Source organism: Pseudophryne corroboree, chromosome 5 (assembly GCF_028390025.1).
Source record: "Pseudophryne corroboree isolate aPseCor3 chromosome 5, aPseCor3.hap2, whole genome shotgun sequence".
Classification (NCBI taxonomy): domain Eukaryota; kingdom Metazoa; phylum Chordata; class Amphibia; order Anura; family Myobatrachidae; genus Pseudophryne; species Pseudophryne corroboree.
The window spans coordinates 684,911,649-684,935,895 of NC_086448.1; the positions used below are offsets into that span (position 1 = coordinate 684,911,649).

General features: G+C 44.4%; 1 protein-coding gene across 1 annotated transcript in view; it reads right to left on the reverse strand.

Annotated features, from left to right (window-relative positions):
* The window catches only part of ASPH (aspartate beta-hydroxylase), a 452,693-nt gene that overhangs the window by 342,953 nt on the left and 85,493 nt on the right, over nt 1-24,247 (reverse strand). The window contains exons 2-3 of the mRNA XM_063925233.1: nt 8,279-8,425; nt 4,542-4,610 (exon numbers count right to left, since the gene is read on the reverse strand). Of these exons, the coding sequence (XP_063781303.1) occupies nt 4,542-4,610; nt 8,279-8,425 (216 nt within the window). The remainder of the gene's footprint in view (nt 1-4,541; nt 4,611-8,278; nt 8,426-24,247) is intronic.

Sequence of the window (24,247 nt, forward strand, 5' to 3'; positions counted from 1 at the left end):
GTATATTTATGTGAAGAGACATCTCCAGGCTTGACCATACTCCCTGGAAGTTTCTTCCCTGTGTGACCGCTCCCCAGCCTCTCAGACTGGCATCCGTGGTCACCAGGACCCAGTCCTGTATGCCGAATCTGCGGCCCTCTTGAAGATGAGCACTCTGCAACCACCACAGAAGAGACACCCTTGTCCGTGGCGATAAGGTTATCCGCTGATGCATCTGCAGATGTGATCCGGACCATTTGTCCAGCAGATCCCACTGAAAAGTTCGTGCGTGGAATCTGCCGAATGGAATCGCTTCGTAAGAAGCCACCATCTTTCCCAAGACTCTTGAGCATTGATGCAGAGACACTTTCCCTGGTTTTAGGAGGTTCCTGACAAGTTCGGATAACTCCCTGGCTTTCTCCTCCGGAAGAAACACCTTTTTCTGAACCGTGTCCAGAATCATTCCCAGGAACAGCAGACGTGTCGTCGGGGTCAACTGAGATTTTGGAAAATTCAGAATCCACCCGTGTTGTTGCAGCACTAGTTGGGTTAATGCTACTCCGTCCTCCAGCTGTTCTCTGGACCTTGCCCTTATCAGGAGATCGTCCAAGTAAGGGATAATTAATACGCCTCTTCTTCGCAGAAGAATCATCATTTCGGCCATTACCTTGGTAAAGACCCGAGGTGCCGTGGACAATCCAAACGGCAGCGTCTGAAACTGATAATGACAGTTTTGCACCACGAACCTGAGGTACCCTTGATGTGAAGGGCAAATTGGGACATGCAGGTAAGCATCCTTTATGTCCAGGGACACCATAAAGTCCCCTTCTTCCAGATTCGCTATCACTGCTCTGAGTGACTCCATCTTGAACTTGAATTTTTGTATGTACAGGTTCAAAGATTTCAGATTTAGAATAGGTCTTACCGAGCCGTCCGGCTTCGGTACCACAAATAGCGTGGAGTAATACCCCTTTCCCTGTTGTAGGAGGGGTACCTTGACTATCACCTGCTGAGAAAACAGCTTGTGAATGGCTTCCAATACCGTCGCCCTGTCTGAGGGAGACGTTGGCAAAGCAGACTTTAGGCACCTGCGAGGGGGAGACTTCTCGAATTCCAACCTGTAACCCTGAGATACTACCTGCAGGATCCAGGGGTCCACCTGTGAGCAAGCCCACTGTGCGCTGAAATTCTTGAGTCGACCCCCCACCGCTCCTGAGTCCGCTTGTAAGGCCCCAGCGTCATGCTGAGGGCTTTGCAGAACCCTGAGAGGGCTTCTGTTCCTGGGCAGGGGCTGCTTGCTGCCCTCTCTTACCCCTTCCTCTGCCCCGAGGCAGATATGACTGTCCTTTTGTCCGCTTGTTCTTATAGGACCGAAAGGACTGCGGCTGAAAAGACGGTGTCTTTTTCTGTTGGGAGGGGGTCTGAGGTAAAAAGGTGGATTTTCCGGCAGTTGCCGTGGCCACCAGATCCGATAGACCGACGCCAAATAATTCCTCCCCTTTATACGGCAATACTTCCATATGTCGTTTGGAATCCGCATCACCTGACCACTGTCGCGTCCATAAACTCCTTCTGGCAGATATGGACATCGCATTTACTCTCGATGCCAGAGTGCAAATATCTCTCTGAGCATCTCGCATATAAAGGAAAGCATCCTTTAATTGCTCTATAGTCAATAAAATACTGTCCCTATCCAGGGTATCAATATTTTCAGTCAGGGAATCCAACCAGACGACCCCAGCACTGCACATCCAGGCTGAGGCGATGGCTGGTCGCAGTAAAACACCAGTATGTGTGTATATACTTTTTAGGGTAGTTTCCAGTCTCCTATCAGCTGGATCCCTGAGGGCGGCCGTATCAGGAGACGGTAACGCCACTTGTTTTGATAAGCGTGTGAGCGCCTTATCCACCCTAGGGGGTGTTTCCCAGCGCGCCCTAACCTCTGGCGGGAAAGGGTATAATGCTAATAACTTTTTTGAAATTAGCACTTTTCTATCTGGGTTAACCCACGCTTCATCACATACATCATTTAATTCCTCTGATTCAGGAAAAACTACAGGTAGTTTTTTCACCCCCCACATAATACCCCTTTTTGTGGTACTTGCAGTATCAGAGATATGCAAAGCCTCCTTCATTGCCGTGATCATATAACGTGTGGCCCTACTTGAAAATACGTTTGTTTCATCACCGTCGACACTAGATTCAGTGTCTGTGTCTGGGTCTGTGTCGACCGACTGAGGTAAAGGGCGCTTTACAGCCCCTGACGGTGTCTGAGACGCCTGGGCAGGTACTAACTGGTTTGCCGGCCGTCTCATGTCGTCAACTGATTTTTGTAATGTGCTGACATTATCACGTAATTCCATAAACAAAGCCATCCATTCCGGTGTCGACTCCCTGGGGGGTGACATCCCCATTATCGGCAATTGCTCTGCCTCCACACCAACATCGTCCTCATACATGTCGACACACACGTACCGACACACAGCAGACACACAGGGAATGCTCTTATCGAAGACAGGACCCCACTAGCCCTTTGGGGAGACAGAGGGAGAGTTTGCCAGCACACACCCAAGCGCTATAATATATATGGGAACAACCTTATATAAGTGTTGTTCCTTATAGCAGCTTAAATATATCAAAATATCGCCAAAAAATGCCCCCCCTCTCTGTTTTACCCTGTTTCTGTAGTGCAGTGCAGGGGAGAGTCCTGGGAGCCTTCCTCACAGCGGAGCTGAGCAGGAAAATGGCGCTGTGTGCTGAGGAGAATAAGCCCCGCCCCCTATTTCGGCGGGCTTTTCTCCCGGAGTTTTAGATATCTGGCATGGGTTAAATACATACATATAGCCTCAATGGTTATATGTGATGTATTCTTTTGCCATAAAGGTATTAAATATTGCTGCCCAGGGCGCCCCCAGCAGCGCCCTGCACCCTCCGAGACCGCTTGGTGTGAAGTGTGTGACAACAATGGCGCACAGCTGCAGTGCTGTGCGCTACCTTCATGAAGACTGAAGAGCCTTCTGCCGCCTGTTTCCGGACCTTCAATCTTCAGCATCTGTAAGGGGGGTCGGTGGCGCGGCTCCGGGACGAACCCCAGGGTGAGACCTGTGTTCCGACTCCCTCTGGAGCTAATGGTGTCCAGTAGCCTAAGAATCCAATCCATCCTGCACGCAAGTGAGTTGAAATTCTCTCCCCTAAGTCCCTCGATGCAGTGAGCCTGTTGCCAGCAGGACTCACTGAAAATAAAAAACCTAAAAACTTATTCTAAGCAGCTCTTTAGGAGAGCCACCTAGATTGCACCCTGCTCGGACGGGCACAAAAACCTAACTGAGGCTTGGAGGAGGGTCATAGGGGGAGGAGCCAGTACACACCACCTAATCCTAAAGCTTTATTTTTGTGCCCTGTCTCCTGCGGAGCCGCTATTCCCCATGGTCCTGACGGAGTCCCCAGCATCCACTTAGGACGTTAGAGAAAAGCATTTTTTAATAGGTTGGAACCCCTTCCGACCTAAATCTGTCCGAAGCTGCCGTCTTTCCGACAAGACGGCAGCTTCTGACAGTTATTGAATATACCCCTTAGGAGTGATTTAAAGCAGTAACCTCTTGCCATTTTTAACTAGCACCACATTACGTGTCCGAGTAGAGAAACAGATATGAGCAACTACGGGCTATTCACACACAGTACATATCACAGTCACATCTTCACTTGTGGCTGAATTAACGTAACCGGAAGGCAATGGGTATACGCACATAGGTCGAACTGCAATCTATACAGAGCTGAATATACGCAGAGATCAGTCTGATTTCGGCAAGATCTCTTGCACCAGGCTTAGGGCTAGTGCAAATGCGCACCAACTGTGAGGCCTGCTAATTCCACAAGTGGATAGATGGGGGCAGCGCTGTCACACAGGCGAATATCTCACAGCGATTCTGTGCACGCAACGCAGCCATGCATCACTATACATAATGTTTCACTATGGTTTCCCTGTGGGCAGCGCAGCACTGGCCTTAGTAGGTTTGGTGACTATTAACGGGATATACTGGTAATACCGATCCACAATTAAAGCTATCATGGCGATTAAAATATAAAGTCTGCGTATGGAAATAACAAAGGCATAAGAAACCATGCATAAATGATAAACAACTTGGACAGTAGGAGAAAACCCATGCACAATTCACTAGACATATATACCACAATCACACACAATGCGAGACAAGAGGAAAGAAGATGATTTGTATTCCGTCACTAAGCCTGTGTGTAACAAGTATAATAAGACTTACACCACATACATACTATGGGGAGCAATGCATGCGTAGTACAAATAAGCATGCACTTTGAGGCAAATTAATTTAACATAAAAAGACACTGTACTGCAAGTAGCTAAATAATATATGTCACAAAAGGGAAGCGTTTCAGTTAAGTTGCTTCTAGCAAGCCAAGGTGACTTTTAGTACTATGACATGAGCAAACATAATGCAGTCAAACAACACATTACACAAATCACTGGATTATGTCTTTGCAAATCAATCTGCACAAATGAAAAGCAAAGGAAGACGTGTACTTGCCTAGCAAAATCTTGGCATCATCTACATCAAAGTCTCCATCTCCGTCAGCATCGTAAACTCCAAGTTTCCCTAGATGAGGAATTCACAATAGATAAATTACAGGAACAACGTACCAATTAATTTGCTTAGCGCGTCTGATGTCATTACACAGAACGGAAGAGAGGTTTGTGGCAGGTGTTTTGCGGTTTAGTAAACAGCTGTACAATGCAGCCTGATTGCAGCCTTGACCACAGTTATGTAAATGTGTACCTATTCCCTAGGTGTGGTCATTAGTTCTCCTTCACTGATAGTCTGAATATTTGATCAGTCTACAAAATGACTGCCCTTCCTACGTATGTGGGTGACCAGAGCAGTTTGCTTTCTTCTACTGCCTGCATCTGGATTGCGAGCAACTGCAATACCACTTTCAGCCAACAGAGGGCTATGATGAATTCTGTCATAAGTCTACTTCACAGATCTATAGGGCACCATTCGGCCTGTGATCTCATATACGGCCTTTGAGAGGAATTTGGGTGGAAAACGTTGTATAGTTGAATGGTTTAACCTTTGGTAGCATTTATTGATTGGAGGTCAGAACTGCTATACGTTATTTAAGTTGCAATATTGCAGAGACGAGCGGTAATGGGAGGTAGAGCCTCACCTGCCATACTCCACAGTTTTGACTATATAAATTATTAGAACAATAAAAAGATGATATTTATAACTTATAAATGTCATCTTTGTATTATTCTAATCATTTTTATAGTCAAAGCTCCCCAAATGTTCAGCATTCCACTGGAAATACAGGGAGAAACCAGAGGTAATACAAGGACTGAGAGGGAGAAAACCAGAGGTGGATCAGCTATGATAAATCTACTAGCCAGTGCCTCCCCAGCTACTGACCTCACCACACCTCACTGTAACACTGTATGACTGGGTGTACAAACAAAAGAAAGGGAGTGAAGTGTGCCAGTCACAGTATTTCAGGAGAAATGCAATGGAGTTTATTTCCTTGTATAGAGTATAACAGCAACACAACATGCATTGTATGCAACAAAACTGTGGGTGTAATGAATAGAATGATTAAGAACAATGAGGAGACATATTTTCCCAGATGTTTTTTATTTTTATTCTTTTTATGCAAGTAACCTACTAGAGCTAGATTAAGAATAATTGTTATTTGTCATGATCTGGTGATATAGGGATTTTGGGGGGGGGGGGGTTTGGGCGGTTACTCAGTGGCCCATTTTCATACAATGAACATTAAACATGGCCCTCAGGTGTTGAGGTTGTGTACCCCAAAGATAGACCCTATAGTGCCCTGTAAAACACTTTATTACAAGACTTAGAAGAATGTATATACATTTTGAAATTGCTGAGCTGTACATTGTATATGCCATGTTTCCTGAAAGCATAGACTGAATAAATCTGCTATACGAAACGCCCACATTTGCGTCCTTGCTCACCTGAACTATAAAGGAGAAGAGATTATAACCTATTATTATGAATGGCATCAATAAAAGCCTTTAGCCATGTAGAATGGCTGATAATCCCTTGGACATTCTGTGCTCCCACAGGGTTATAATACTGATTCACGAGCCTTTGTGCCTTAAATACATTTATAGTAGAGTTCCCTGCAAGGAAGTAAACACTCATACAGGTGTACATAGCAGATTATACTGCCATTAATAAAATGTGTAGTTTATTACTATTCATTAGAATACAGGTAAGGATTTAGATAACTGAAGGCACGTAATTGCTAGTTAGATGAGGTTTTACAATCTATAAAAAGGTTTACACCTGGCAGTGAAATTAGAGAACTCCGCGCCAGAGAACTAGCAGAAAGAGTAATTAAAGATCAATTTATTTATTTTCTGATGAGGTGTAGCAAAATTAAGTTAAAAAAAAAAAAATAGGGATTTAATTATATTACAAGTCACATTTTTGCAAGAATTGCACTTTTGGGTGAAAACTTTTTCCTTACCTATACAGCACATAACACCTCACTGAAGCAGCATTCGTTCTATGGTAACAGGCCCACTGACCTGGCAGCATGCTCACAGATAACAATATTAACCAGTTTTAATAACCCCCAGTAAAATTTGAAGAAAGAGACTGACATGTTTGCATCCAATACACATCTGCCGTATATGACAGTAGCTATATTATAATACAGTGTTCCAATACTAATGAAAACTTGGTTATATAAGATAGGATGGAAAATCACGGGACAGGTCTGTCCAGAAAAACACCACTTACTGTAGTAATGCCATCAAGGGAAAGGAATTTTAATTCTGCAAATAAGTACCATGTACAAAATAAAATGTAAGCTGCAAAAAGTGTTTGAGTTCCACTACGATAAGATAACTGCTAACCAAACAACAGAAAACTCCCTGATGAAATTCTGAAGTCAGTGGCTTCCTGGGGTTTATTTTTTTTTTAATCTTCTTACTGTATATCTAGCTCTGGTAGCAGTATTGTCATTTTAGCTGGCAGTATACACAAGAGGCAGCGACAGCTGGAGTGTCAACTGACAAAAAGCATTGCTGCTTTAAAGGCTTAATAAGGGTACCAAAAAGAAAAGTGATATTTGGAATACGGTACAGAGTTTTGTAATAACTTTATGGGGTATAGTCAATTCATGTCGGATCCTTTCCGACGGAAAGGATGCAACATGTGAGTATTCAATAATCGGCCAAACTCAACAGGTTTGGCCCGTTCCCAACAATGCCAATCCGACTTTTTCGTAAAGTCGGGCTGACAATGGCGGAAACAGGACTTCAAGCTGTCGGGTTTGGCTGCGCTTCAGACAGTACACATGTATTCCGACAAGTCAGGAATTCCTGACTTGTCGGAATAAAAAAATTAAAAAAAAGTAGTCACTGAATAGGTCGGAACCCCTTCAGACCTAAAACGGTCGGCAGTTTCCGACAAGAATCGAATACACCCATATAATGTTAAAAAAGAAAAAGCTTATTATACTTTTGCCCCAGTTTTGTTAGATAAAGGATGAAAAATGAAAATGTTACTTAGGTAGGGCAGTATACAGAAGTAAAAAAAAATAAAGGCTTTTTTTCAAGATAAAAAAAAAAGGAAATGGAAAAAAAAAAAAAAAAAAAAAAAAAGATGAGACTATTTTAGAGTTTTTGTTTTTTTTACCAAGGAATCCTACCTTGAAGAACCTCTGACAAGTTATATCGGAAATCCTTTGCCTTCGCTGCATGTGTGATAAAAATACAGGATTATTTAGAAAATCCTACCTGCACTGAGTGAAACTGTACATACATTTTTTTTTAATTATTTAAAATTCTATTATAGTTTTGCAAAAATCTGTACATTTTTATGCCTTGGTTTACTACACGTTTTACCGTCTAATACTGAATATGCATGCATACCAATAGGGGCCCCATTCTCATGAACATGCCTAGTGCATGTTCCAAAAATGCTAACACTATCACTATAGTGTTTATGACAAAATATGCACCTATACCTTAAAATGTTTTCCCTTACAAGTATTTAAATTTGAAATATAATTGGCTGACCTATCTTACACAACCTGAGGTAAGTCAGAACGCTGTCAGTTTAAGGAACCTCAATAAGTAAAACAATAGAGATGCAGCAACGGAAAAGCTATAAATATCCTCTACAAAAACTAAATAGGTTAACATGCATAAATATGATGGCACATTCATGCAACAGATTTTATTGCAATCCTAATAATGACAATGTACAAGACAGACATTAAGCACAATCCTTACCAAGAACGTCTTCATAGTCTACAAGGTCAAACCACACCACAGCCACCGATGTCCATACTCCCAGGAGAGCGATCACCATGAACCAGGTGAAGAACGAGCTACCGGAGAGGCCCCCCTTCTTCCCATTCTTACCACCATGTTTTAAGTCTGTTTGAAAGCAATAAAAAAGAGAAAATTTAAAAAAACAAAAACAAAAAAAACATTCAATTGACGTTATAATATAAATTCAGTTCTAATAATGGCTGTATATTTCTCATTTTTGTACATTTCCCATAAAGGGTGGGGGTTGACAATACATTTCTGCTTTTTAAAAACATTACCATTAAACTTGCACCTGATAAAAATGGACCATAGAACCGATCTATATACCGAATGTTTACAAAAAAGTTGTGTGCCAGAAGAGGAGTACGAGTCTGTTGACCAGTGCTTTAAAAAAAGAAGAAAAAAACAGAATTTGGGAATAATAGAAATATTGGGCCTAATTCAGGCCTGATCGCAGCAGAAAATTTGTTCTCTAATAGGCAAAACCATGTGCACTGCAGGTGGGGCAGATATAACCTGTGCAGAGAGACTTTGATTTGGGTGGGTTATTTTGTGCAGGGTAAATACTGGCTGCTTTATTTTTACACTGCATTGAATACACCCCACCCAAATCTAACTTTCTGTGCACAGGTTATACCTGCCCCACCTGCACTGCACATGGTTTTGCCCATTAGAGAACAAATTTGCTGCTTCTATCATGTCTGAATTAGGTCCATTGTGTCGGAATTCGGTGCATCTCACAATGTTTAGCAATCTGCGCATATGTCACAGCCGACACATGCAACTTGAGAGCATCTGAACGATTGAGTTGCACGCATCTCAGCAACAGCAAGATGGTCATTACTGGGTGCCAATAGGGTGTTCACTCGCAAGAGTAGCTTCCCAAGGGCGTATAGTGAAGTTGCGACCTATTCAGAGTTGCGTGCATGTATGGAGTATGGGTTAGGTGTAAATGCAGTCAATAGTTATGATGGCTGTTCTTGCAATGCGGAGGGGTGGTACTGTCGCACAAATGCACGCGACTGAGAACACGGCAGGTATTTGTATAAGACTTCCGATCATTGGAGGCAATCAGAATTGCGACTGCACTGTCTGCAACTCAGAATCAGGCACACTGTATTATGACAGCATGTGTATTGTTCCTGAAAACAGAAGTCTGGCTGCTTCCTTAAGAAAACCCCTTAAATGGTATATACACATCAAAGGCAGTTTTAGGGATGAATGATTTTACATTACAATGCAGATTAACATTATACGAAGATTTTCACCACCAGCTCAGTAAAACTATGAACCATATGTGGCAGTATGACAGTTCCCACAGAGCTAAAACCTACAAGAGAACTGTTTGTACAGCACAATTCATAATGTAGACAATGCTTTTCTTTCATCAGACAACTGTAACAGACATCAATGTATCATTTGCCAAAGGCTAAGTATTCAACGTATGAAGTAACGTACATTAAACTTGTAGAATTATACCAGGAAAACTGTACACGATTCATTCAAGAAATTCCGCAATCTGACAGCATCCAAAGAGGTTTAGTTTTCAGTTACTCTTTCAGCTGGTAAACTATAGATACAAAGTATATGTGCAGTCAGACTGTTTTAAACGAGTACTCCAGTTAAATAAAGCAATTAACCAACTGCTGTATGATCTCTCCATAATGTTTTTCTTATTTGCTCTTATGGGTCCAAGTGCAGAAACTTCTCTGTTCCAAGTCCCCATGTTACAAAAAGGGTCCCTATGACTCTAAGGGACCTGATTCAATTATTTTAACCCACAACTACCACTGGCGAACACAAAACAGAACAATTAAAAGGTTGCATCATTTAGATGCCACGGGGTTTACAGATCTTTTTGCACCCTCCTGAGCTGTGAGAAGAAATGTGCACTAAGTCTACATTTTCGGCATCCAAACGCACAAATGAGAAGTACTATGTGGGGTCTTCTGGACGCCCAAAGCAGGACTTGACAGGTTTAGCCATTTTACACAGCTAAGCATTGTTTGGGCGCGACATAGCGATATGCATTGGCGGCCAAATACAATTGAGTCCCGACAATTCTTTGGGCATTTATACTTTCCCATTTAGACCAGAAAAATAAATGCCCAAAACAATGAGTCCGTAAGGGGCTTACTCATTATGCTTCCACATCCAATTTACAAGAGCTGCAATAAGAACACATTGTTCTCACGTCTGCCATTTGTAAACAGTTTTATACTGACAGGTAAAGTGACAAGCAACTCCACTAACAAAAATTGGTATGTCTAGGGGGTGCCAATTGAGCCCGTTAATTTTTCCTGCAAAAAGTGGGTTTAATCACAATTTGCTTAATTGATAGTGTTTTTTGGGCAATTCAATTAAAGCTCTTTTCCTAGCGAAAAACACATAGGAACACATAGGGCCAAAAAAAAAAAAAGGCATTTATCTGTGATTATGTCTAGCATGCCTCCAAGCATTTTTTATTTTTGTCGGTTTCTTTTTTTTACAAAAAAAAAGAAAAAAAAAAAGTTTTTTTTCTAACCCTGAAAGAAACAATTACAAAATATTTCCTGGAGCAGAGGTCCTTACTCTACAATCTAGTGAATTGGCCTAACCTATATTTGAGGTCCATGCCATACGCCTCTTCCAACCTGTTCATCTTCGAGTGGCTGTCATTTACCGCCCCCCTGGCATGCCCTCCAAATTCCTTGACATCTTTGCTTCCTGGCTTCCTCATTTCATCTCTTCTGACATCCCCTCCAATATTCTAGGTGATTTCAACATCCCTATAGAGAACACCACAAAAACACCTGCCTCTAAACTCCTTAACCTCACCTCTTCTCTTGGGCTCTCCCAGTGGACCTCCTCCCCCTCCCATGTGAGTGGAAGCTCACTGGATCTGGTCTTCACTCATCGTTGTGATCTTTCTGATTTCTCCAACTCCCTGTTCCCCCTCTGACCATCACCTGCTCACTTTTAACCTCTCTATCTGCTTCTCCATCTTTACCACCTAAGACTACCATCACAAAGCGTAACATTGAGGCTATTGACACCACTTCCCTGCTATCTCCTATTCTCTCTTTTCTGCCCTGAACAAGCTACTTCCCTATACAATGTATCCCTTACCTCTGCTCTTGACTGTCGCCCCACCAACCACAATTCACCCTCGCAGATCGACATCTCAATCCTGGCACACCAAATGCACCAGATATCTGCAAAAATGCTCACGTACTGCTGAGCGACAGTGGAGGAAATCACGCTCTAAGGCCAACTTCCTACACTACAAATTTATGCTCTCATCCTACTTTGTTGCCCTTACCCTCTCTAAACAATCTTACTTAAAAAACCTCATCTCCTCCCAATCCTCAAACCCCCGATGCCTCTTTGCCAGTCAACTCGCTCCTCTGCCCACCCCCACCTTAACTCCCCTCTTCACTTTCTGCTCGACTTTGTCACCTACTTCACATCCAAAATCGACTCCATTCGTCTGGACATAACATCCCACCAGAACCTGAGCAACCCCCCTCCTCCATTTCCCGATAATCCACCCCCCCCTCTCCTTCCCTCCTACCAACTGACATTTTTCATCCCTGTATCTGGAGAGGAAGTCATGGTCCTCACCCACCTCCACCTACCCACTTGACCCTATTCCCTCCCGCCTTCTCCGCTTTCTCTCTTGTTCTGCCTGTTCCCATCTTGCCAATCTACTCAATCTGTCACTCATCAGGCACTGTCCCTTCTGCCTTCAAGCATGCACTTGTCTCCCCTATTCTTAAAAAACCTACCCTTGATCCAACCAATCTCTCCAACTACCGACCCATCTCTCTTCTCCCTTTTGCCTCCAAACTCTTTGAGCATATTGTCTACAACCACCTCACTGTCTTTCTTTCTTTCCACTCACTGCTTGACCCTTTCCAGTCTGGTTTCCATCCTCAGCACTCCACTGAAACGGCCCTCACGAAAGTCTGCACTGACCTCCTTGCTGCTTTTGCCACTATTCTCTGCTCATTCTCCTTGACCTCTCTGCCGCTTTTGACACTGTAGACCACCCTCTCCTCCTGCAAATCCTTTACTCACTTGGTTTACGTGATACTGCTCTCTCCTGGCTGTCCTCCTACCTTTCTGACCGTTCCTTCTCTGTGTCCTCTCATGACTCCACCTCCCCCCCCAGTTCCTCTACCAGTAGGTGTCCCCCGAGGTTCTGTTCTTGGGCCTCTCCTTTTCTCTCTCTACGCATCCTCATTAGGTGAGCTCATTGGCTCTTTTTACTTAAAATATCATCTCTACACTGACTATACTCAAATCTACCTTTCCTCCCCTGACCTCTCCCCTGCTCTCCTCACTCGTATCTCTGCCTGTCTCTCTGCTATCTCCTCCTGGATGTCCCAGAACTTTCTTAAACTTAACATGTCTAAGACGGAGCTGATCACCCTCCCTCCCGCATAACCTAACCTCCCACAATTTCATTATCCATTGATGGCACAACTATCTCCTCTAGCCCAAAGTGCGATGTTTTGGAGTAATCCTCGACTCCTTTCTCTCCTTCAAACCACACATTCAGTACCTCTCACAAACCTGCCATTTCCATCTCAAAAACATCTCCAGGATCAGACCCTTTCTCACCCAGGACACTACTAAGACCCTCATCCACTCACTGGTCATCTCCAGATTGGACAACTGCAATCTCCTCCTATCTTGCCTCCCTCAAAAATGCCTCTATCCACTCCAATCTATCCTCTATGCTGCTGCCCGTCTCATCTTCCTCACCAAACATACATACTACATCCACATCCCCTCTCTTGCAGGACCTTCACTGGCTACCCTTCCCATTCAGAATCCAATTCAAGCTTCTCACACTCACCTACAAAGCCCTCACCCACTCTTCTCCCTCTTACATCTCTGCCCTTATCTCTCTTTACATTCCCACCCGTCCTTTTTGCTCTGCTAATGTATGCCGTCTCTCCTGCCAACTGATTACCTCCTCCCACTCCTACCTACAACATTTTGCACGTGCTGCTCCCCATCTCTGGAATGCTCTACCTCTCCCCATCCGACTCTCTACAAAACTTTAAACGGGCACTCAAGACCCACTTCTTCACCAAACCCAGCCAACTCTCCTCCTAACCCTCTTGTCTATGCTCACTGTCTACCCCTTCTGTGTCACCCCGGTCTGTTAGCACCACACCTTTTAGATTGTAAGCTCGCAAGAGCAGGGACTTCTTTCCTCATGTGCCTTTCCTTTTCTTACTTACACAATCTTATACTCCATACTCCCTTTGATGGCAACTAAGCCCTGATTTTCTATATCTGTCCTATATTGTCTTAAAATGTAAGTGCTGTTTTCTTGTTTGCTCATTTGATTATGTACTGTGTAATGGGCGCTGCGGATCCCTTATGGCGCCATATAAATAAAGGACAATAATAATAATAACCTTAAGTATCAGTGAGGTCACTTCTAGCTGTCCAAGGGGCACAGTCTGACTGCTCTATGTGAGAATCAGATAGTAAACCTAGTTTGAAGGGGCCATAATATACTGCAATGAACAGCATAGGAGCGCACACCAGGTACAGTAACTGCAATACCCCCAATGTAAACATAGTAAACAAAAGTGTGTTCTTATCAGTGTAGCTAGATAATACCATTGCCCTCCAATTGTACCAAACACCAATGTTCACAGCATGGACTGGTTTCAGCTATGGTCAGGGGACAAAACACTACAAATGACACTCCAGGCTGCTCACCACACGATGCGGGCGCGGTGGCGAACTGCGGTCGCCATGGGTTTTACTCCGTAAGGGAAGCACGGATGGTGTAATGGTTAGCATTACTGCCTCACAGCACTGAGGTCATGGGTTCGATTCCCACCATGGCCCTAACTGTGTGGAGTTTGTATAGTCTCTTGTACTTGCGTGGGTTTCCTTCCACAATCTAAAAATATACTGGTAGGTTCATTGGATCCCTAGCCTGTATGTGTGTGCGTGTACATGTGGTAGGGAAAAATAGATTGGAATCTCCACTGGGGCAGGGACTGTTGTGAATGGCCAAATATTCTCTGTAAAGCGCTGCGGAATGTGTGTGCACTATATAAATAACTTGTAATAAATATTCCTACTCTATGGGTGTCGTGGACACTCACAGAGCGGGAATAGTCCCGGTTGGTCGGCATGCCAACAGTCGGGATTGTGAGCGGGAGGTATTGTAACCGGCAGTCTCCTGACCGGCAGTCACATAACTACAACCACTTACATGGGCCCAGCCTTAATGTCTGGAGTTGTACACGTACATCCCCTAATCCACTTCTACAGGCGTGCTGGTCCACAAGTGCAATTCAATTGAAACCTCCAAATTGTTTTACTGTGCATGCACAGTGTAAGGAGGCTCGGTGTACACATTATAGTGCTGAGAGAGGCCAGAGTCCTGCATAGGGTCTCTACAGACATGGGGAGATCCTTTACCGTACAGGCTGGAGCAAGCAGCAGTGTGTCTGACAGGGTATGTAAACTGCTTCATCATTTTAGTGTACATAACAAACACTACAACTTTATTACTTATTTCAGAGCTAGGGATTCAGCAATTCAAAGATTTGTTTTTGGATCTAAACCAAGTTTCAGATCAGGTTTTAAATTTCAAAAGTACTCCAAAATCAGGATGCTAAAGAAGTTTAATGTACAGGATGCAACTTACTTCCAGAAGATGAAACATTCTAGAGAGAACGGTTAATGTAACAATGTATTACAGGTACTTCCGATCTTTAGCGGATTCAGCGGGACTGCACAATGGGCTGCATATAGGCAGGCATAGCTGCCTCATCTGGGGGGCTGTTCTGCTAGCTATTGAAAAACCATTTTAGTTTACAGTTATTAGATTTTACATTAAGCGTTTCCATTTTGGTTAAGAATCCCAGTTTAAGTTTGCAGTATGTTGAAAAACAGTAATTTGTATAACAGATAGTAGTGCCTTATTGCATCACCAATTCAGAGTTGTGATGATCTCTGTGGCATTTCACTTGTGGCTGAGTGGCTGTTACTGGGTGGCAACAGAGCGTTTGCACAAATGAGAAGTGCTCTGTGGGTGTTTAGATTGATTTGCAGGCTATTCAGAGGTGGGTGTATGGAGAGTGCAGTCTAACTTCAGAAGTATCTCCTGAACAATGGTGCAAGCACAGATAATAGTGCGACAGCTGCTCTTACAGAGGGCTGTGGGGCTGTACAGATGGGATGTAGTTGGCATCCCTGCAACTGGGATGTCGACAATCGTGATACCGGTGCTGGAATCCTAACACTGTTGAAAAGACCACCACTCACAATGTGGGGGCGGGGCTTAGTGTTAGGCACTAGGGGGTAGGTTATGGTTAGGCTGCAAGTAGGGAGTGTTAGGGTTAGTATACTTACCCACCGGGTGTCAGGATCCTGACAATTGGCATGTTTCTGTTGGTCTTCTGATCGCCAGCATGGTAAGCACCAGGATCCTATACCCAACCTATACAGATGCAGCCGACTCTGAATACAGGCAGATAAATTTCTGATCGCTGGAAGCCACCGTTTTATGAAACACTCTAAATCTGGCCCTTCGTGAAGGACGCATTCACACACTTGTTTGCAAAATATTCAATAAACCCTAACAATTTAGCCTTTGCAATTAAGAGACCAGTTAAATAGAGAATAATTAGTATGAACAGGCCTTAAACAAACAAAACAAAAATACTTTACAATGTGTATCAAATACTTATGTTTAAAAGCTTGTAAATGTTGCATAACAAACAAAGAAGCTTGGCCAACCATGCGATGACACAATGGTTAGAGATTTGCATACATAGCATAGGAATTAGTAGAATATCAAAACGATTTGTTCAGCCATGGTAACTTGGAAGCCATGTTGTAAAAAGCAATTTACAGGGAACAACTGCAGAAGATAAGGTTCCCACCAACAACTGTCCTGATTATATGTAAAATAAGCTATGCCATAGTGACCATCTACATCAACATCTCTTCCACAGCTGTGTCACAAATAACCACAACGGCCTTACATATAGACATAGCATTCACAAACATATATTCACCCCTTTTTTTTTTTCAACAAGATGTTTTGGCACAGGGCATTCTGCTGACTGGATATATATATAACATTCCGATATCAGGGATGCTATTTTGATATAAGCAATCTGCCAACAGACTGGATTCTAATTTTAATTTTCTGCTCAGTTCCAGTAAACTAAAGAGTATGCCAGAAGTATAAGCCCATGCAAGCAACACTACTCATAATACTAATCAAAGGTTGTGCATAAAACAGTAACAGTACGTTCTAAAGCTGCAAAATGCAGTGCCAGTTCCCCAATTTAGTGTTGTGATGCAAAATGTGTCAACTCATGGGTAGCTGCATGGCGTAGCATGGAGAGAGTATGGTGAACGTGGGATTTAATGGATTTGGGGGAGCCAAGCGTTTCAGGGCTTTTATTGCTGAATATGAGCAAAACGTGATCGTTCATGTTCCGGGAGGAGATATTTGAGATTTATGGGGTACCAACTAGATATTTGGCATTAGCAGGTTAGCAAGGTGCCCACAAAACTTCATTACCCCCCATCAAATGTATTTTCATCATGCATATCCTCTGAATTGGTGACAACCAGTTGTCAGGCTATACTTTAATACATGGGTCATCAAACCGCAGTCCCTCCAGCTGCTGTGGAACTACACATCCCAGCATGCCCTTCCACAGTTTTGCTATTAAGGCATGCCAAAACTGAGGCGGGACATGCTGGGATGTGTAGTTCCACAACAGCTGGAGGGCCGCAGGTTCAAGACCCATGCTAATGGAACACCATTAGCCATACACTCATTGGCAGTTTAATTACGTTTTTAAACACTAATAAAAACTTATCAAATTGAAAAGCTTTTAATATGCTTTTTTTTCCTTTAACTAGCTTTTCAGTGTAAGGGATCACTATGCTTCCTAAAGTATTTAATTGCCAAAAGGACAAACAAAACAACAAAAAATGGATCAACCAGTACTCTGAAAAATGTTATTGCAGCAGAATACAAATAAGATCATCAGTGCATATGGTAACACTAGAATGGTTACTTGTATCAAACTCATTTACTGTCTCTTAAAAATGTTAACACCATATTTACAAAGAGTATACTGAATATGAGGTGTAAAGCAGGCACATTATAGACCAACATCTACCAATGTAATAAAAGCCTTGCAACTTGCATACATGACACACTATTTAATGAATAAATGAGACTTCAAACAGGATTTTGGAAGAATGTAAAATGCAAACTAAATTCACGGGTGGATTCATAAGCGACACTGGGCGGGGCATTGATGTGACACATTTACACACTTTCCAAGCTCCCAACATTACACACACACTTATACATCTCCATAAACAATATACGCAAAATGTACAGATATCCAATATGTGGTAAGAAATCAGACTGGTCACCTGCTGCTTTCAGTCTTGACGTTACAGAATATAGCGTATGCACTAATTTATCTGATAACGTTACCGTACCTGTATCTTCATTCATGTTTTAGGCACCGTTTGTCCATGAATACCAGAAAACAATTGCACAAGATTATTCCGCTCCTACAAGTAATGCCTAAAGAAGGGAACTAGCATCTCCCATCCAGCAGGGGTGAAAATGATTCCGCACAGTTAAGTCAGCTAGATTCCGAAACTAGACCTGCCCTGCAAAGCTGATGAAAACCTATTAATAGTCCTGCCTTCTGGAGCCAAACTCTTGCAAGCACTCATATGGAAATCCTGCGCTATATAACAAGTACGCGGCAAAGTTTAACTCCTTCATTACCACAGAACAGCAATTCTTTCCTGTAAACTGGGTGCTGCAAGAGAAAGTCTGCCAATGTTTTTCACATAACTCGGAGCAGACAGTGAAAAAAAAATGTTTCAATCAGTTCTGCACCATATACTCTATAAAGTATCTGGAGAGTGAATTAGAGCGGGCTACTGTACAGCTGGCTTATGACCACATATACTTAATCAATCCATTACACGGCAGCTGCAAGACTTGCCCAGATAGGAATGCACCGTTGGCATTTCCCTTTGCCAATCTGAACAATTACCCAATAAAGTAGAAAGTGAAAAGTGCAACTAGAAAAATAAAATTGGAAGCAAGCCACGATAACTTCTTTGCAAAATTACTGCAGATTAAAGGCAGTTTTGAGGAAATATAAGATCTTGTCATATTTAAAAGGATCACTTAATCAAAAAGGCAAGTTCGATTGATACTAATAATGGTTCCTAATAATAAATAAGATTTTACTTACCGATAAATCTATTTCTCGTAGTCCGTAGTGGATGCTGGGGACTCCGTCAGGACCATGGGGATTAGCGGCTCCGCAGGAGACAGGGCACAAAACTAAAGCTTTAGGATCAGGTGGTGTGTACTGGCTCCTCCCCCCATGACCCTCCTCCAAGCCTCAGTTAGGATACTGTGCCCGGACGAGCGTACACAATAAGGAAGGATATTGAATCCCGGGTAAGACTCATACCAGCCACACCAATCACACCGTATAACTTATGATCTGAACCCAGTTAACAGTATGACAAACGTAGGAGCCTCTGAACAGACGGCTCACAACAATAACAACCCGATTTTTTTGTAACAACAACTATGTACAAGTATTGCAGACAATCCGCACTTGGGATGGGCGCCCAGCATCCACTACGGACTACGAGAAATAGATTTATCGGTAAGTAAAATCTTATTTTCTCTGACGTCCTAAGTGGATGCTGGGGACTCCGTCAGGACCATGGGGATTATACCAAAGCTCCCAAACGGGCGGGAGAGTGCGGATGACTCTGCAGCACCGAGTGAGAGAACTCCAGGTCCTCCTCAGCCAGGGTATCAAATTTGTAGAATTTTACAAACGTATTTGCTCCTGACCAAGTAGCAGCTCGGCAAAGTTGTAAAGCCGAGACCCCTCGGGCAGTCGCCCAAGATGAGCCCACCTTCCTTGTGGAATGGGCATTTATATATTTTGGCTGTGGCAGTCCTGCCACAGAATGTGCAAGTTGAATTGTACTACACATTCAACTAGCAATCGTCTGCTTAGAAGCAAGAGCACCCAGTTTTTTGGGTGCATACAGGATAACAGCAAGTCAGTTTTCCCGACTCCAGCCGTCCTGGAAATCTATATTTTCAGGGCCCTGACAACATCTAGCAACTTGGAGTCCTCCAAGTCTCTAGTAGCCGCAGGTACCACAATAAGCTGGTTCAGATGAAACGCTGACACCAACTTAGGGAGAAACTGGGGACGAGTCCACAGCTCTGCCCTGTCCGAATGGACAATCAGATATGGGCTTTTGTGAGACAAAGCCGCCAATTCTGACACTCGCCTGGCCGAGGCCAGGGCCAACATCATGGTCACTTTCCATGTGAGATATTTCAAATCCACAGATTTGAGCGGTTTAAACCAACGTGATTTGAGGAATCCCAGGACTACGTTGAGATCCCACAGTGCCACTGGAGGCACAAAAGGGGGTTGTATATGCAGTACTCCCTTGTCAAATTTCTGGACTTCAGGAACTGAAGCCAATTCTTTCTGGAAGAAAATCGACAGGGCCGAACTTTGAACCTTAATGGACCCCAATTTGAGGCCAATAGACACTCCTGTTTGCAGGAAATGCAGGAATCGACCGAGTTGAAATTTCTTCGTGGGGCCTTCCTGGCCTCACACCACGCAACATATTTCCGCCACATGTGGTGATAATGTTGTGCGGTCACCTCCTTCCTGGCTTTGACCAGGGTAGGAATGACCTCTTCCGGAATGCCTTTTTCCCTTAGGATCCGGCGTTCAACCGCCATGCCGTCAAACGCAGCCGCGGTAAGTCTTGGAACAGACATGGTACTTGCTGAAACAAGTCCCTTCTTATCGGCAGAGGCCCTGAGTCCTCTGTGAGCATCTCTTGAAGTTCCGGGTACCAAGTCCTTCTTGGCCCATCCGGAGCCACGAGTATAGTTCTTACTCCTCTACGTCTTATAATTCTCAGTACCTTTGGTATGAGAAGCAGAGGAGGGAACACATACACCGACTGGTACACCCCTGGTGTTACCAGAACGTCCACAGCTATTGCCTGAGGGTCTCTTGACCTGGCGCAATACCTGTCCAGTTTTTTGTTCAGGCGGGACGCCATCATGTCCACCTTTGGTCTTTCCCAACGGTGCACAATCATGTGGAAAAAACTTCCTCGATGAAGTCCCCACTCTCCCGGGTGGAGGTCGTGCTGAGGAAGTCTGCTTCCCAGTTGTCCACTCCCGGAATGAAAACTGCTGACAGTGCTATCACATGATTTTCCGCCCAGCGAAGAATCCTTGCAGTTTCTGCCATTGTCCTCCTGCTTCTTGTGCCGCCCTGTCTGTTTACGTGGGCGACTGCCGTGATGTTGTCCCACTGGATCAATACCGGCTGACCTTGAAGCAGAGGTCTTGCTAAGCTTAGAGCATTGTAAATTGCTCTTGGCTCCAGTATATTTATGCGGAGAGAAGTCCCCAGACTTGATCACACTCCCTGGAAATTTTTTCCCTGTGTGACTGCTCCCCAGCCTTTCAAGCTGGAATCCGTGGTCACCAGGACCCAGTCCTGAATGCATAACTGTGGCCCTTTAGTAGATGAGCACTCTGCAGCCACCACAGAAGAGACACCCTTGTCCTTGGAGACAGGGTTATCCGCTGATGCATCTGAAGATGCGATCCGGACCATTTGTCCAGCAGATTCCACTGAAAAGTTCTTGCGTGAAATCTGCCGAATGGAATCGCTTCGTAAGAAGCCACCATTTTTCACAGGACCCTTGTGCAATGATGCACTGACACTTTTCCTGGTTTTTGGAGGTTCCTGACTAGCTCGGATAACTCCCTGGCTTTCTCCTCCGGGAGAAACACCTTTTTCTGGACTGTGTCCAGAATCATCCCTAGGGACAGCAGACGTGTCGTCGGAGACAGCTGCGATTTTGGAATATTTAGAATCCACCCGTGCTGTCGTAGAACTACTTGAGATAGTGCTACTCAGACCTCCAACTGTTCTCTGGACCTTGCCCTTATCAGGAGATCGTCCAAGTAAGGAATAATTAAGACGCCTTTTCTTTGAAGAAGAATCATCATTTCGGCCATTACCTTGGTAAAGACCCGGGGTGCCGTGGACAATCCAAACGGCAGCGTCTGAAACTGATAGTGACAGTTTTGTACCACGAACCTGAGGTACCCTTTGTGAGAAGGGCAATTTTGGACACGGAGGTAAGCATCCTTGATGTCCAGGGACACCATATAGTCCCCTTCTTCCTGGTTCGCTATCACTGCTCTGAGTGACTCCATTTAGAATAGGTCTCACCGAGCCGTCTGGCTTCAGTACCACAATATAGTGTGGAATAATACCCCTTTACTTGTTGTAGGAGGGGTACTTTGATCATCACCTGCTGGGAATACAGCTTGTGAATTGTTTCCAATACTGCCTCCCTGTCGGAGGTAGACGTTGGTAAAGCAAACTTCAGGAACCTGCGAGGAGGAGACGTCTCGAATTTCCAATCTGTACCCCTGGGATACTACTTGTAGGATCCAGGGGTCCACTTGCGAGTGAGCCCACTGCGTGCTGAAACTCTTGAGACGACCCCCCACCGCACCGGTTTTTACGGCCCCAGCGTCATGCTGAGGACTTGGCAGAAGCGGTGGAAGGCTTCTGTTCCTGGGAATGGGCTGCCTGCTGCAGTCTTCTTCCCTTACCTCTATCCCTGGGCAGATATTATGGGGACGAAAGGACTGAGGCTGAAAAGACTGTCTTTTTCTGCTGAGATGTGACTTGGGGTAAAAAAGGTGGATTTTCTAGCTGTTGCCGTGGCCACCAGGTCCGATGGACCGACCCCAAATAACTCCTCCCCTTTATACGGCAATACTTCCATGTGCCGTTTGGAATCTGCATCACCTGACCACTGTCGTGTCCATAAACATCGTCTGGCAGATATGGACATCGCACTTACTCTTGATGCCAAAGTTTCGCATATATAGAAATGCATCTTTTAAATGCTCTATAGTCAATAAAATACTGTCCCTGTCAAGGGTATCAATATTTCCAGTCAGGGAATCCGACCAAGCCACCCCAGCGCTGCCCATCCAGGCTGAGGCGATCGCTGGTCGCAGTATAACACCAGTATGTGTGTATATACTTTTAGGATATTTTCCAACCTCCTATCAGTTGGCTCCTTGAGGGCGTCCGTATCTGGAGACGGTAACGCCACTTGTTTTTATAAGCGTGTGAGCGCCTTATCCACCCTAAGGTGTGTTTCCCAACGCGCCATAACTTCTGGCGGGAAAGGGTATACCGCCAATAATTTTCTATCGGGGGAAACCCACGCATCATCACACACTTCATTTAATTTATCTGATTCAGGAAAAACCACATGTAGTTTTTTCACACTCCACATAATACCCTTTTTTGTGGTACTTGTAGTATCAGAAATATGTAACATCTCCTTCATTGCCCTTAACAAGTAACGTGTGGCCCTAAAGGAAAATACGTTTGTTTCTTCACCGTCGACACTGGAGTCAGTGTCCGTGTCTGTGTCGACCGACTGAGGTAAAAAGGACGTTTTAACGCCCCTGACGGTGTTTTAGATGCCTGGACAGGTACTAATTGGTTTGCCGGCCGTCTCATGTCGTCAACCGACCTTGCAGCGTGTTGACATTATCACGTAATTCCTTAAATAAGCCATCCATTCCGGTGTCGACTCCCTAGAGAGTGACATCACCATTACCGGCAATTGCTCCGCCTCCTCACCAACATCGTCCTCATACATGTCGACACACAAGTACCGACACACAGCACACACACAGGGAATGCTCTGATAGAGGACAGGACCCCACTAGCCCTTTGGGGAGACAGAGGGAGAGTTTGCCAGCACACACCAAAAACGCTATATTATACAGGGACAACCTTTATATAAGTGTTTTTCCCTTATAGCATTTTAATATATATATATATATACATATCGCCAAATAAGTGCCCCCCCTCTCTGTTTTAACCCTGTTTCTGTAGTGCAGTGCAGGGGAGAGCCTGGGAGCCTTCCCACCAGCATTTCTGTGAGGGAAAATGGCGCTGTGTGCTGAGGAGAATAGGCCCCGCCCCCTTTTCGGCGGGCTTCTTCTCCCGTTTTTCTGAGACCTGGCAGGGGTTAAATACATCCATATAGCCTCCAGGGGCTATATGTGATGTATTTTTAGCCAGAATAAGGTATTATACATTGCTGCCCAGGGCGCCCCCAGCAACGCCCTGCACCCTCCGTGACCGTTGGTGTGAAGTGTGTGACAACAATGGCGCACAGCTGCAGTGCTGTGCGCTACCTTCATGAAGACTGAAAAGCCTTCTGCCGCCGGTTTCTGGACCTACAATCTTCAGCATCTGCAAGGGGGGTCGGCGGGGCGGCTCCGGGACGAACCCCAGGGTGAGACCTGTGTTCAGACTCCCTCTGGAGCTAATGGTGTCCAGTAGCCTAAGAAGCCAATCCATCCTGCACGCAGGTGAGTTGAACTTCTCTCCCCTAAGTCCCTCATTGCAGTGAGCCTGTTGCCAGCAGGACTCACTGAAAATAATAAACCTAAAAACTTTTTCTAAGCAGCTCCTTAAGAGAGCCACCTAGATTGCACCCTGCTCGGACGGGCACAAAAACCTAACTGAGGCTTGGAGGAGGGTCATGGGGGGAGGAGCCAGTACACACCACCTGATCCTAAAGCTTTAGTTTTGTGCCCTGTCTCCTGCGGAGCCGCTAATCCCCATGGTCCTGACGGAGTCCCCAGCATCCACTTAGGACGTCAGAGAAATATATATTAATAAATCTATAGACAGAGACAGACAGACAGAGAGAGAGAGAGAGGGAGATCTGAATTTATAAAAGAGAACCCTGATGCTTATTTCAGTGTCATGTCCGTTGATA